Raw genomic sequence first — 16,004 nt, 5'->3', positions numbered from 1 at the left:
TACGTTTATTTTTTCTTGCATACGCACACGCACACACGCGCACGCACACATACTACACTTTAACTATTTACATATGTGTAGTTATAATTTTAGCTGATTTTACAACTTAATATTCAATCTTAATGCAATCGCAATTTTAACCTTTAGACCTTCAAAGTAGCACTTCTTGTACCAAAAATCGACCTTGACTGTCAGCAGTCGTGTTCGCAGGAGCAGCCATTATTGCTGGAGGAGCTGTTAGAGCAGGAGAAACGGGAACAAGAAAAACAGCAGCAACAGCAACAACAACAACAGACCGAAAATGTCACCGGAGGGAGTCTTTTGAGCGACAGCGATTTTGAAAAACTTAAAGCTGATGTTTTGGGCACTACATCACCTCCTCAGGGTATGGTGCCCGTGATAAGACCACCTTGTACGGCGAGATCACCTTCTGCACCTAACACTAACTGGCAACAAAGTGGTGTAGCTGCTGAAGGGACGACAAAACTAGCAACGGCGCAAGTGGGGTCGAGACAGCCGATTGCAACACAAACCCCGCCTGAACGTTAGTAGTCTTTTATTACATGTTTTTCAGTTGGATGGTTATTTAATAATCGAGAATAATTTATTAAGATGAATTAATTTATTAAAATAAAAAGAGATAATTATAGTTAAGATAAAAAGTAAATTAAGTCACAGAATAAGTTATACGTAGTGTTTATTAATTTTTATTAAAATTGATTAAAGTTTTATTAGGCTTGTTCTCGACGATAAATTTTGTCTGAATAATAGATAAATTTAAACATGGGGTACAATAGTTTTAGTTTATTTTATATTAACTTTATTTATTTCTATTAATTTAGCAAGAGTGGCTATGTTCAACATTTCTCAAAAACCAGCACCACCCATTCCACCAGAAAATATAGTTAATGAGCAAGATCGGCAAACGCAGATGCATTATGAACAATGGCTCAATAGTCAGCAGCAGATATTATTGCAACAATTGAAATATTATGAGGGAGAGGTCCAAAAACTTCGTAAAATAAGAAAGGTGAATATAAATAAATTAATATTACACTATTAACTAAAACTACTTAGATATTATAATAATGCTTACTAAAATATTTTTACATTTTATAATAATAAGCTTTAATCTTAATTTTAATTTTTAAGTTCTAATTTGTTCTGCATTTTTGCATTTTTCATGTTTCTTTTTATCTCATTTCTTTCCAGTCTCTCAATAGTAAACAACGTCAACTTCGTAAATCTGGTCACGAACTGACAGAGAACGACGCCGCTGAACTGCAACGAGTTTCTGTCGAGCAAGCCGCTCTTCAGAAACATTTAGATACTTCGCGTAAGCAACATCGTCAACACGGCATATTGCTCCAGGAGTATAATAACAAACAACAACAACGACAGACTCAACCCCAACCAAACGAACCCTGTTCTCCGTTGATGTCACCTTCTCAACATTCTCCGATGCATTCTCCAGCGGCATTGGTCTCTCAAAGTCCTGGTCCCAGTATGATTCAACATTCACCAGCAACTCCATCAATTGTTCAACATAGTCCAGGTACACCGCTACTTCAACATAGTCCAGGCAACCCTCAGTCAACTAATCCAGGTACAATGTCACCTCATAATGTTCAGCAACAATCGCCAAGAATTGGCACTCCTCATTCTCAAGGAGACGAGAGTCCCTTCAGTCCTGGGCCAATGCCTTCTCCGGGTCTGTGCAATCCCAACACTACGCGAATGACCTCGCCACAACACAGAGCCATTATTGGCGGAAGATTAGCAACTTCTCCTGGTGCCTTTACAGCGGAAACGCGAAATCAGCAACAATTGATGGCTGATCAGGGTGTGAGAGTTCATAGTTTACCTCAAAGGTTTGTCAGGCCACCAGAAGGGACGCAGAGGAGAGGGGTCGTTTATAATCCGCAGTCAGGACAACAACAATTGCTGAATCAACAACAGCATCAGCAGTTATTGCAGAGACAGCAGATTATTCAGCAACAGCATGAAGGTGTCGCTCAGGATCAAGGACAAGGTACTGTCGTTCGTGGGACATTGCAGCGGCAGCAAGTTTTCCAGCAACAGCAACATGAAGGTGTTTCTCGGCAACAAATTCTCCAACAGCAACAACAGAATGATATTTCTCCGGATGGGCAGAATGTTCTTACTCAAAGAAATTTGCAAATGGTTCAACAAAGACAGATTCTTCAGCAGCAACAACAGACTGATGTTTCTCAAGAAGGACAGAATGTTGTTACTCTAAGAAATTTGCAAACGGCTCGACAACACATTATCCAGCAGCAGCAGCAACAACAACAACAACAAGAAGGCATTTCTCAAGATGGACAAAATATTGTTACTCAAAGATCATTGCAAATGACTCAGCAAAGACAGCAAATTCTTCAGCAACCGCAACAAATTCTTCAACAACAGCCTGAAGGTGTTTCTCAGGAAGGACAGAATTCTATTAATCAAAGATCGTTGCAAATAGTTTCACAACAACGACAACAAATTCTTCAGCAGCAGCAGCAGAATGATATTATTTCTCAAGAAAGTCATAATGTTGTTGCGGCTCAAAGAAATTTGCAGATGGCGCAGAAACGACAACAAATTCTCCAACAGCACCAACAAATTCTCCAGCAACAACATGAAATTGTTTCTCAGAGTATTTCTCAAGAAGGACAAAATTCTATCGGTCCTAGAACGCTGCAAATGATTCAGCAACGGCAGCAGATACTTCAGCAACAACAGGAAGGTAATTCTCAGGATGGGCAAAATATTACTGTTCAAAGACATCTGCAAATTGCGCAGCGACAGCAGCATGAAAGTGTTTCACAAAATATTTCTCAAGAAATTGGACAAAATGTTGTTCAAAGAACATTACAAATGGCACAACATCGTCAACAAATCCTTCACCAACATCAGCAACATGAAAATATTTCTCAAGATGGACAAAATACTGTTGCTCAAAGAAATTTACAAATAGCTCAACAGCGTCAACAGCAAATTCTTCAACAACAGCACCAACATGAAGATGTTTCTCAAGACGGACAATGCGCTATTACTCAAAGATCATTGCAACTGGCTCAACAACGACCACAAATTTTACAGCAACAACATGAAGGTGTTTCTCAATCTGTTTCTCAAGAAGGACAAAATACTATTGCTCAAAGATCTTTGCAATTGGCTCAACGACAACAGATTCTCCACCAACAGCAACATGAAGTTATTTCTCAAGAAGGACAGGCTTCTATTGCTCAAAGATCACTTCAAATGGTTCAGCAACGTCAACAAATTCTTCATCAACAACATGAAGGTGTTTCTCAGGGTATTTCTCAGGAAGGACAGAATTCTATTGGCACAAGATCACTCCAAATTTCTCAGCAACGACAGCATATCCTCCATCAACAACAACAGCAACGGCAATTTTTGCAAATGCAACAACAGCAACAAAAACCGCCCAATTCGCCGATGGTGTCTCAACCATCGAACTCCCCCAGTCCACAACTTCATCAGCAACTTCAACAAGGTTATGGCCAACCTCCAAGTTCACCCATGGTGCAACAGACAACAATGGGTTCTCCGATGCTTCAACAACAGTTGAATCCGACTTCACAACCTCCTAGTCCAATGAACAGGATTTCACCAATGCTTCATGGTAATCATCATCATTCCTCGACAACCAATCAACCACCTAGCTCTCCTATGATGCCTAGAAGTCCTATGGTAGCCGGATCTCCTATGCAGATGCAACGAAGACAGTCTACCGGAAATAGCCCGGCTATGCCAGACAGACCTCAAAGTGTGGAAAACCCTGGAACTCCAAGAACACCCCACACACCTCATAATTTTGTCCAACAAAATGCTAATTTAACTGCAACTTCAAATGATCAACAACAAGTTTCTCAGCAAATTTCTCAGCAAGTTTCTCAAGAACAAAGTTCTTTATCAGATAATCTTTCTAGAGGTGGAGGAAACTCCAATAATTCCTTAAATCCAATTCCTTTTCTTGATTTTGGAAAGCCCGGATATTTTAAATTAGGATTGAGGGGCGGCTCACCAGGTAATCAGGAACAGGATTGTCAACAAGTTTCTCAAGAACAAATTTTTTTATCAGAAAATTCTACTAAAAATGGCGAAAGCCTCAATAAATCGACAAAGCTAATACGTTTCCCTAATTTTGGACGGTTTGGATGGTTCAAGTTGGGTTTAAGGGGTGGATCGCCGATGTGGTCGAGCAAGGCAGAAAGCAGTAAGGGTGGTAAAGGATCGGAAACGTCCCAGGCGAAAAAAGAACAGTCATTGGAAGAGAAAGCAAATACTTCCACGAATCGGAAAACCACCAGAATTAGCTCGTTGGTCTGTGTTGATTACAATGATTTCGACGACGATTCGCATACGCCGCCACAGGCTTCACCAACAACTTCCAAATCAGCTGTTCAGAGCTCTTCTTTAACTTCTTCAACTTTAGATAATGGATCTCTAACTTTGGAAAGTCCTGGAAAAAAGCTGGAACAGCTTCCAGATACGACAGATTATGATGATGATAAAACTATAGTTAATACCGAGGTGACTTTGAGTTCCACAGCTCAACGAGATAGTGACGATATCACTGTGATTGATCAGTTTGGCGACTCGGAGCTGGTTGATGTTATTTCAGGAACTTTAGAAGGTGATATGCAGGAAGAATATGTTCTTTTTGAACCTGGAATGGTGGTGGATCTTTCTGCTGATAGTAACGATTCTCTTTGTCACGCTTTAGTGAACGATGCTGGTCAAGGTCACGATTTAGTGCAGATTTTAGAAATCGATAATTCTGAATCACAATCAGAAGAACCGATTTTAAGTGACGAAGATCTAGCTCCGTCTCATTCAAGGAATAAAAAAGGTCTTATGCTCGATATAGTAAGGACCTTGCAGTCTGGAAAGAAGCTAGTCGCTGTAACTGATACTCCAGAATCTCCAGATGAAGAAGAACTTCGAGTTGATCCTTCTCCAGGTCCTTATTTGGATCAGTCTCCTGATCAAGAACTTATGGTATCTTTAGTAAGTGAATCTGAAGTGGTTATCATTGATCCTACGACGAAATCTCCTGAAGACAATCTTTCTAAAGGTTCTTGCGACGAAGAGATTGAAAAAACTGATAACATACAAACTGATGCTCCCAAGGAAAATACATCTAGTGAAGGTTCGACAGATGATCAAACTAGATTTTCAAAACAAAACAAAAGTCCTACAAACTTTAATTTTTCAGATAAATCTTATACCAAAATATCAGTCTCAACCGTACCAACAAATATTAATATAACAGTCTCAAAATCGGCGGTTTCTTCAATAAATACAATTTCTTCAAACTCGACTTCCAGTTCAGTTTCTATTAGTTCCAGTTCTCAACTGAATCAAGTCTCAATTCAACCAATTGTGACAGAAGCTAAAATAACAGATCAGTTTGACTTGAAAGAAGTTTCCTCGAGCTCTTTTAGCAATCAAAGAGGTGTCACATTGTCGGCGATGGCAAGTATTGTGGCGGATGCAAAGATTGCCGCGAAGCTTAGTCAAGCCGCTTTGGAAAATATCTCCAATTCTCAGCAAGAAAAATTGAACCCGAAAATCATCTCTGCCAATGAAATGCCGAAAATATTATTTTCAGATAAGCCTTTGACAACCTTTTCGAGTACGCTAAATACAACGGAATCTTTGAATAATTCTACGAAGTTAATATTAAGTGTACAACCAACTTCTGTGACGCTTTCGACTCCGAAAATGTCGATTCCGGACCTATCAAAAAAGGATATTACTTCAAAGAGTAAGGAGAAATTAACAGAAAATCTGGAAGGCGAAGTGAAGAAGAAGGAGGAGAAAAAGATCCTGGACAAAATCAAAGATGAAAGCGATTCTTCGGATACATCATCAAATATTTTTTCAGGGTCAATTGAAGAGAAGAAAACTGATCCGTTAAATACTACAGACGAACTGGAGAGCATGTTAGAAGCCATTCACAATCCTGCAGAAAATGTTGGAAATAAGAATGATACTCCAACGACGATTCTGAAAAGGATGTCACCTGTTACCGATGATCTATCGCTTGTCAACATCTTGGAAAACGACACTGAACCGGTGGAGAATGATAAAGAACAGACGTCTTCAGATTCTGATACGCAAAAAGCAACGAACAAATCAGGAGAAATTCAGAAGAACATTGAAGAGACTAATAATGACAAAAATACACTTTCAAATGAAAAGAATCGTCAGGAAGAACTTTGTACCGAAATGGAGAATTCTAAACCATTTCTTCAGCATTGTTTGAATGAAGAAAAGACTTTAATGGAGGAATCTTCTGATGATATTTTAGATATGTTGCATAATATTATTTCGTCAAAACCAGAAATGGCAAACAGTAGCGAGTTAAAATCAAGTCTCATTTATCAGATGCCAACTCCGTTGGATACATTGCCTTTAAATATCCTTCAAGATTCGTTGATGGATTTAGAGCAAGATAATCTCGAAAATGATCAAGTTTCTTCAACTGAAGCTAAAAATGAAATAAAAAGTCAAAATTTTGAAGTGAAAAAGAGTTCTTCACCAACGAGCCAAGCTTCCACTTTGGTAGCTAGTACCGTAGCGCAATTGCAAAACACGACAACAGTTCCTCATTTATCGCCACTCTCCAAACCAACAGAATTGACTTCCAATGTGGTCAACGTATCCCATCAATTGAGGACACTGTTATCATCTATCGGGCAAAGCAATCAGACAACAGTGAATCAAACTGGAGTGGTCACCATGGTTTCTTCAGTGAAATCTGGAAGTGTTTTGTCTACTTCTAACTCTTTGTCGACATTGAATTTATTTAATAATAATAATAATAACAACAATAATAATAATAATAATGTTCAGAGTGGTATTTCGACTTTGACAAGAATAGATCAAGGTCGCCCTCAACCTTCAAAAGATTCAGAATTGACCACGAAAGAGAAAAAAGAATTAAAAGAATGTAGCGGAGTTATTACTACAGTTTCGAAGATTGGTAATAGTGAGCAGATCTTCAGAGTGACTTCTTCAGCAACAACTTGTCAGACTACTACAGTTTCTAATCTTTCAAGTACTTCTTCGGGTATAGTTACTTCTAGAGCCATTACAACCTCCATTCCTGTCACTTCAAATGCCATGTTGAATGCTATGCTGGCTGGAACTACTTCTTTGAAACCTTCAGTTGCTGGTCATGGTCGAAGCAACACAGTATCAACCCAGTCTGCTAATCATTTAAGTTCTGTTTTGCCATCGACTTCAATACAACGCTCGCAGAATCTTCAGGCGATCCTCCAAGTCAGTTCAGGATGTTCCACACCTCGAGTATTGGTAAATACTAGCTCAGCCGTAACCAGCTCAATGCAATGTGTTAGAACTATTGTGCCACCTTTGGCAACTTCTAGTGGAGTTTCAAGTACTAGTATTCTTCAATCGACTTTATCGCAAGCTCCAAGTCCCCTTTTGACCTTAAATCAGAATCAGTATAAATCTGGTCTTCTACCAATGGACAATAATAATCTTGAAAATCAATCTACGGTGAAAGTGAAAAAGGATCCTGAAGAGTCTAAAATCCAAGAAAAGAAAGAGATAGATTCCAGCAAAAGTTCCTCTAATTCTTTAAGATCAGAGGAATCCCAAAATGTGTTGTTAAAACAATTATTGCAAAATACAGCATGTGCCACAACTTCAGGATCGTCGCAAGGGCCCAGTCTGCCTATAGTTCCTTCGCTGGAAGCACAACTGGCTCGGCCAGTCGTACTTCCTACGTCACCTTCTTTGCTTCCTCAGTTACTGAATGACACCCCAACACCGAAGCCAGTAATAAATAAACAAGTTCTTGCGAGGGAAACTTCCTTTTTGTCGCATTCAGTGACACCCTTAAAGGTTCAAAGTTCACCAACTAAAGAAGAATCTGCTAAACCTTCTCTTTCATCGTCTAGTGCGATTACGACACAAAGAGCACAAACTGAAAGCTTAAAGCAACAAACAACAAAGTCAATTCCTATTTCTTCAGCAAGTTCTTCAGGAAATTCTGTATCAAGTCAACAGCCAGTTTCTTCAACAATAACAACGACAAAAACGTCTCCGAATATTTCTATGAATCAACAAGAGACTTCTGGAAGTCAAAACAAACTGGGAACTGGCATCAGCGAAGGGCCTCAGACTCAACAATGTGTTGCTGTTTCCATTTCGAAGGTTGGTTTGCAAAATAAGTCATTGGTAACCTCGGGAATAGCCTCGAAGAGTGTCCAACTATCTACCAGTAACTCTAGTAACGTATCTGGGCCACAAACTCAAATCCAACAATCCCAAAATCAAACCGCAGTTGCTCACAAGTCAACTGGTGTTGTTGTACCAGTGGTACAGCAACAAGTTCCTCCTTCTTCGGCTGCTTCCGTTCAGCAACAATCTGTTCAACAACAAGTGCCTCATAATCACGGGGCCGTCGCGGTTCCACCACAGACCGTTATCGGGTCCGCTGCCCCATCGGGTTCCAACACAGTGCCTTTAGTCGAGGTGAAAAAGGAAATCGGTCTTGAGGATGTTTTGTCCACTGCTGGCACGTCAGCCAGTCAGTTGCAGACGGATACCAAAGACTTTCTTACTACCAAAGAGGAACTCATGGACGGCGCAATGGATGATAAAACTGGTAAGTAACACACATATATATATATTTTTTTAATATATTAACTTTTCGTTATGTCTTATATAAAATTAAATTGTAACAATTGCATCTGGAATACTTTAGATCTTAAGAAGTTGAAGAGGAGACAGTATCAACAGAAGAGAAAGCAGAGCCAGGGAAAAGATGCAGTAACTGCACCTCAAAAAAAACGGTCCCGTAAAGTTTCGCGCCTTGATGAGGATTATGACACATTTGTGGATAATTTGATGACTCAGTTACGGCAACTTCAGCCGATGGCGGTTTTAGAACCCCATCTGAGTCGTAATTACGGAGTGTGTCCGATTTTTGGTTGCGGGGATCTTGTTAAAATTGGAAGTCAAAAAGATTATAACGCTAGAATTGGTGATTTGATTGGAAATTATGGATCGGCCAGTTTACCTGGAATTTCTGATCACTATAATACACAGCCATTTGGAGAACTAGACTCTTTGCCACCCCAACAACCCCCGACTACGCAGAGAGGATTTTATGATCAGGAATTTCCGCCTTTGAAATTGGATGATAGTGAGCAATTATTTATTATGTTACATATTTATATCTTTTAATAATAATAATTTAATGTAATTATAAAATTCTAAGCAAATTTAATATTAATTATAAGAAGTTTTTAAGTCGAAAAAAAGAGAAATAACAATAAAAATAAGAATAAGAATAGAGGAATAGAAGGGAAAAAAGAATAGAAGAAAAATAATATTAGTAAAATAAAAAAAATATATATAAAACAAATAGAATAATAATATAAACATATTGCTCTACATACATTTATAAGAGAAATAATATAGTACTTAAAATCTCTCCTTATATAGAAATATCAAACAAAAATGTTCTTTTGTAGCTGATGATAAGAAAGAGAATATGACGACAAATCGCGATATGGACTCTCCTGATACCATCGTGAGTTCGTCCTCGCCTGAATGTATTATACCAGAATTTATGCACCGTTTCCCCGGACTGCGATTGATCGAGGAAGAATCCGATGAGGAGGCGGAATGGTTGAAACGTGTATCACCCGTTATACCTCTGATTTCGCCGATTCCAATTAAACTGAAGCCTACTTACTTAAAAGATGCAGCTAAACAAGACAAGGAGAATTTTGGAGTGTCCAAGTACATATATTTATTTTTATTTATTATTATTTAGCACATCTCTCTCATGTATATTTTTTTTATTTATTATTATATGATATATTTTATTTCTTTATGATACTATATAATTCTTCAGGCTTGGCAAGTCTCCTCCGATTCCTTTACGAGAAAGCGGAAATGTCACCGTGACTTTAACTTTAAATAGTCAGGCTGCCGATGATATAATGGGTGTACTTAAAGATCTTGCTAATATTCTGAACATAACACCACCTGCTGGTTATCAAATAGTCGAACGCACTACTACTCCTCCCAGTCAGAAACTAGGGCTGTACAGGACGAAAGGAAAGGACGGCAAAGAGGGTAGTACGTAATTGATAGAATGATCATCTGTCAATAAAAGATGTTTATGATGACATTTATATAATGTTGATACAAATCTATTGTACAAGAAAAAAGAAACAATTATAAATTATGTGAAAAAAAAAGTTATAGGAAATATATATATATATATATATATATATATATATACATATATATAAATTAGAATATCTTAAATAAAATAAAATAAACAGATAAAAATTAGAAACTTTTTAATTAAATATGTAAAATCAAAACATAATTTTTTAACATATTGATTTATTTCCAGCTCCAATCGATATACAAAGCATTCTGAACGGTGCAGCGAAGTTCTGTCGTCATTGTGATGTTGTGATTCTTAATAGTTTGATTCGAAAGAAAGCATCAGATCTGCCATTCTTAAGCAAAGAAGAAGCTGAACCAGGCGATGAACTTTGTTTTTGCTCAGCGGCTTGCTATATGCAATTTGCCCTTATTCATCGAACACCGTCCAATACTCAGGATAAGGTAAACCAAGAAATACCTTTTTATATTATACAATATTCTATAAGTTACAGGAAAAATGAAAAGTATTTTAATGTGAAAAGTTTCATTTTACAATAAAAATCATCCTAAATAAATTATAAATAAAAAAAAGTTAGTAAGAATTTTAAGTTATTTTACAATTTAATTTATATATAGCGCATATAAATTTTAAATATAATAAATATGTTAATAATATTATTAATGGCGCATTATATTATGATATTTATCAATGATATTGATGTATTTAGAAAAAATATTTCATATGAAAAAGAATATATATTAAATTCTTTTGTTATTTTGCAGGCTGCGACGATAGTAGACCATCTATGTCATAAAACAGAAGCAAAAATGTTAGAAGATGACCTGAAGAGTCTGAAGAAATTCCCCATAAAACAGCAACAGCTGCAGATGGAGAGGCTTGAGAATATAGAGATCGGTAATGAATCAACGACAGAAATCAAAGTGAAAACTGAAATGTTGGAGAATGTCGAAAGTGCAGAAAATGAAGAAAAACGGTCAAAGAAACATTCGATTAATGAAGAAATCGGTGATTCTATCGAGTCTCAACCACCTGCGAAGATTTGGAAAGGTGTGAGATATAAAACGTGGTCGATGGGAATATTGCAACCTGCAACCAAATTTAAGAAACCCACTGATAGAGAAATTACCGAGGTAAATGATTTTTTCATGTTTAATATTGCTTAATGATTATTTAGAAAGTTTATGTGAATAATTCAATTATTTATAAAATTTATTGGTTGGATCAAAAATACGGTTTTTTATTAGGTCATGCATGAATTTATGTGAATATTGATTTCTCTAATATTTAATAAACATCAAAATTTTAACGTAAAATCATGAATGGAAAATTTAAATTGAATTTTCTTTTAGACGCTGTTTCGTATGGGAATCGCAGTAGCTCCCGCAAAAGCTGAAGACACCCGTCGTTGCGTATTTTGCAAAAGTCAGGGCGATGCAACAGCTGATGGGCCAGCCCGACTACTCAACTTCGATGTGGATAAGTGGGTACATCTCAATTGTGCATTATGGTCTAACGTTGTATATGAGGCACAGAGTGGCGCACTTATGAGACTAGATGAAGTCCTGCAGAACAATCTCATACAAATTTGCATCATTTGCGAAAAATCCGCTGCCACGGTCAAGTGTTACAAGCCAAGGTGCACCAACTGGTACCACCTGATATGTGCTATCAAAGACGGCTGCGGTTTTTATAAAGATAAGGTAATCGGATAGTTCATAGATTAGTATTATATTATTTAATATTATATTTTTAATACTATGTGATATATATATATATATATATATATATATCAAACGTATGAGTTTAAAAGAGTTAAAAGTATTTTTAGTATAATCAAGTTCTATTAGATTTTTTATTTTTTGAGTTTTTCTAAATTTTTAATTCTTTTTATTTCTTTTATTTTATTTTTTTTTCTTATGCAATTTAATATAATCAAATTCTTATTCCAGACCATGGCTTGTCCTCAACATCTTATAAAAGATAAAGATAAGGAACTCACTACGCTTTCCGTCTACCGTCGCGTTTACGTCCAACGCGATGAAAATCGTCAGGTTGCTGCGGTGATGCACCATTCCGACAATAAACATCTGCTTCGTGTAGGTTCCCTCATCTTTCTCAGCGTCGGCCAGCTGCTTCCTCATCAATTGCAAAATTTCCACACGCCCAACTATATTTATCCGGTGGGCTACAAAATCGTGCGTTTTTATTGGAGTATGCGCAGACCGAACAAACGTTGCCGTTATGTCTGTTCGATTCACGATGTTTCCGGTCGTCCGGAATTTCGTGTCCTAGTTCAAGAACCTCTTCAAGAGGATGTTGAACTGAGAGACGCTACTCCGCGAGCAGTTTGGAGTCGAATCTTGGAGCCACTAGCAGAATTGAGGAGAAGTACGAATTCTGTTCAATTATTCCCGAGATACGTTTCAGGAGAAGATCTGTTTGGTTTGACAGAGCCAGCAGTAGTGCGGGTACTGGAAAGCTTACCTGGAATTGAGACTCTAACCGATTACAGGTAAGATTCTGATTTTGGAAGTAATTTATATGAATGATATCGATAGGGTCGACGTGATTAAGGGTCGACAGGAGACACGGTGGACGGTGGAGAGTTGTGAACTACGAATCGTAAAATCGTAAAATTCGTATTACGGTCAAAATAATGAGAAAATCGCACTTCAATTGCGATCGTAATTCGCAGCATCGCCTTCTAACCGCTACAGAGCGATTTTTTGGAAAAATGGTCAAAATAAATTTTCGGAAAATCCAAAAAATCGCTCTGTAGCAGTTAGAAGGTGATGCTGCTGATTACGAATATCGCAGTTAAAATGCGATTTTCTCATTATTTTGGCCGTAATACGAATTTTACGATTTGTAGTCACGGCTCTCTAAGGGTGCGTTCGGGAAGACGCTATTAGTGCTATTTGCTTATTTTATCCTTGTTTTACGCCTGATGAGCGATAAAGATAGAATGATGCAATAGCGCTAATAGCGCGCTTCCCGAACGCAGCCTAACGTATCTCCTGTCGACCTTTAAGAAACATTAAATTTTTTGGAAAATAATAGCGAAACATTTCTCCGCTTTCAGATTTAAATATGGTCGTAACCCGTTGTTGGAGTTGCCTCTGGCCATCAATCCAACCGGGAGTGCACGGACGGAGGCACGTTTACGCAACCAACTACCATGGAAACGACCGCACACGCAACGCACAGGAGGCTTTGCTTCACGTGGAGTGCCATTTGGTTTGCCGACCTGTGGTGCTGCCGCAACGCTGGGCGGCGGAGTCTCCTCAACATTAGTCGCAGCAGCTGCCGCTGGCGAGGCCGCCTCTTGTCCATACTCGAAACAATTTGTACACTCAAAAAGCTCGCAATACAAGAAGATGAAGCAGGAATGGCGTAATAATGTTTATTTGGCGAGATCGAAGATTCAGGGTCTGGGATTATACGCGGCGAGAGATCTGGAGAAGCACACGATGGTGATCGAGTACATTGGAGAGATAATTAGATCAGAGTTGGCGGAAACAAGGGAGAAACAATATGAGGCTAGAGTGAGTATAGAAGCTCTTTCAAAATATTCTTATATTCTATTAATTAATATTAAAATATATTATTTATTTATTGCAGAATCGCGGTATATACATGTTCCGATTAGATGAGGAGCGAGTGGTGGATGCGACTTTGTGTGGCGGACTCGCTCGCTACATCAATCATTCCTGCAATCCCAACTGTGTCGCCGAGATCGTTGAAGTTGAGCGCGATCTTAGGATTATCATATTTGCCAAACGTCGAATCTCGCGTGGTGAAGAGGTGATTATACGTTCGTTTGAAAAAAATGAGAACTGAATATCTTTTTTATTTCAATATTATTTACACTGTTAGAAAATTATGTATCTTTATAAATCTTTCCTGTATTCATCACATCTCAAATACTGTTATATTTACTCTTCTATTGTTACATTGTATTTATTTATCTTTTCTTGCAGCTGGCATATGACTATAAATTTGACATCGAGGATGATCAGCACAAGATCGCATGCGCTTGCGGCGCACCCAATTGTCGTAAGTGGATGAACTAAACAAACTAGGTTGACGACAACAGAAAGGAGAAACAGGAAAGAAGAAAGAATAAAACTCAGTCTCTCCACCCTGACCATTGTTATCATTGTTGCTATGTTATATAAGGTAGGAAGTTGTATAGAAATAATTTCCTATGAAAACGAAGAAGATATATAGTGAAACAAATTCTACATATAAATATATAAATACAGAATAAAGTTTATATTATATGTCCATATGTATTACAGATATATATATATATATATATATATATATATATATATATATGTGTGTGTGTGTTTATATATGTTTATATATATTATATATTTATGTGTATCTATATAAATACGTTACACACACATTCACATATAGAATAAGAACTGTAATTTAATTTGTAAAGTGCCATTGCGCAATAGTAATTACACAATTAACCCCGGATTTACTTCTTCGTTATTTAATATTCCACTAAAATATGGTTTGATAGATTAAGCAATATAATGAAATTATATAATATTTTCTTCTCCGATTTTCTAAGAAAAAATTGTACATCCTTATAATTGTATTATAAAAATTATAATTCTTAGATTTAAGTTCAAACAAAGAAGAAACTAATAAAGAGTGAATATATATATATATATATATATATATATATATATAATTATATTATATAATTATGTAATTACATTATATAATTTTAGAAAAAAAATTAAAACCTAATTGATAAAAAGAGGAATATATATTGTATTATTTAAAAATATGCATTTTTTGTTTTTATAAATTCAACAATATTGCAATATTTTTATTATTTTTTTGGCTTTTTGTACTTGATAATTCAAGGAAAGAATTAATTTATTTTGTTTTTTCATGATGAGAGAGAGAGAGAGAGAGAGAGAGAGAGAGAGAGAGAGAGAAAGCGAAAGCGAGAGTTAAGATGAACTTTTTTTAGTTTGTAGGAGTGATCCAGGGTTAAAACTAAGGGATAAATAAATCGAAGAAGTTGTGGTGCTAATCAGAGACGCCATCACATTCCTCCAAAGTGTTGTACAATATATATTATAATTGTCGTTGTATTCAGAAAAAATATCAATTGCTTGTATATTATGGTATACGAGAAGAGAAAAAATGTTGAAAGATCGAGAAAAAAGGGAAATGGGTTGTGTACGCGAAAGAAAGAAGAAAAGAGAAAGTTCACTCTTTGTGCTTTTGGTCCGATGATGATTTGTTGTAATATAGAACATTTATCTTATATAATTATTATTATTATCATCATGTATAATTATAATGATATAGATACACACGCATACCGTGTGCACCGCACTGTTTCTATGTATGTGTATATATATATATATAACCATATATATATATATATATACATACACACATTTTATATATATACACATATAATACGAAGTAGTTTTATTTTCGAATCACCCGATATATGTATGTAAAGCGCAATTGAAAAAATCTGAAACGATTTGGAAGAATTATATACAATTATTATACCGATTTCATTATGCGACTGATTTTTAATAAAAAAAATATTCCCTTTTCCATCTCTTTTTAATACCTAACTTTTTGTTATATTGTGGAGTTATTTTTTATCATTTAATGTTTAAAAAATTGTGAAATATATATATATATAAAGTAATTATTTATACGATTTTTTATTTTAATATCTACATAATTATATTTACAAAGGTACATAATATAATAATAGTAATGCATAAAT

The 16,004-nt window shown here is 36.4% G+C and overlaps 1 protein-coding gene across 12 annotated transcripts in view; it reads left to right on the top strand.

The window, feature by feature from the left end:
* Positions 1-15,824, top strand: part of LOC143899780 (uncharacterized) — a 36,633-nt gene extending 20,809 nt beyond the window's left edge. For 5 of the 12 annotated variants that reach the window (XM_077410365.1, XM_077410369.1, XM_077410366.1 and 2 more), the window contains 13 exons: positions 196-544; positions 843-1,030; positions 1,213-8,677; positions 8,777-9,217; positions 9,549-9,819; positions 9,935-10,161; positions 10,445-10,662; positions 10,984-11,352; positions 11,572-11,922; positions 12,172-12,734; positions 13,305-13,767; positions 13,844-14,026; positions 14,203-15,824. In XM_077410365.1, the coding sequence (XP_077266491.1) occupies positions 196-544; positions 843-1,030; positions 1,213-8,677; positions 8,777-9,217; positions 9,549-9,819; positions 9,935-10,161; positions 10,445-10,662; positions 10,984-11,352; positions 11,572-11,922; positions 12,172-12,734; positions 13,305-13,767; positions 13,844-14,026; positions 14,203-14,295 (11,181 nt within the window). In that variant the 3' untranslated portion in view covers positions 14,296-15,824. The remainder of the gene's footprint in view (positions 1-195; positions 545-842; positions 1,031-1,212; positions 8,678-8,776; positions 9,218-9,548; positions 9,820-9,934; positions 10,162-10,444; positions 10,663-10,983; positions 11,353-11,571; positions 11,923-12,171; positions 12,735-13,304; positions 13,768-13,843; positions 14,027-14,202) is intronic. The other 7 variants (XM_077410370.1, XM_077410367.1, XM_077410362.1 and 4 more) reach the window with 4 other exon arrangements.
* The last annotated feature ends 180 nt before the right edge of the window (positions 15,825-16,004 follow it).

The sequence above is a fragment of the Temnothorax americanus genome, unplaced genomic scaffold (assembly GCF_048541705.1).
Source record: "Temnothorax americanus isolate GAGA-0224 unplaced genomic scaffold, ASM4854170v1 Scaffold29, whole genome shotgun sequence".
Classification (NCBI taxonomy): domain Eukaryota; kingdom Metazoa; phylum Arthropoda; class Insecta; order Hymenoptera; family Formicidae; genus Temnothorax; species Temnothorax americanus.
This window is presented reverse-complemented; position numbering and strand designations above follow the sequence as displayed.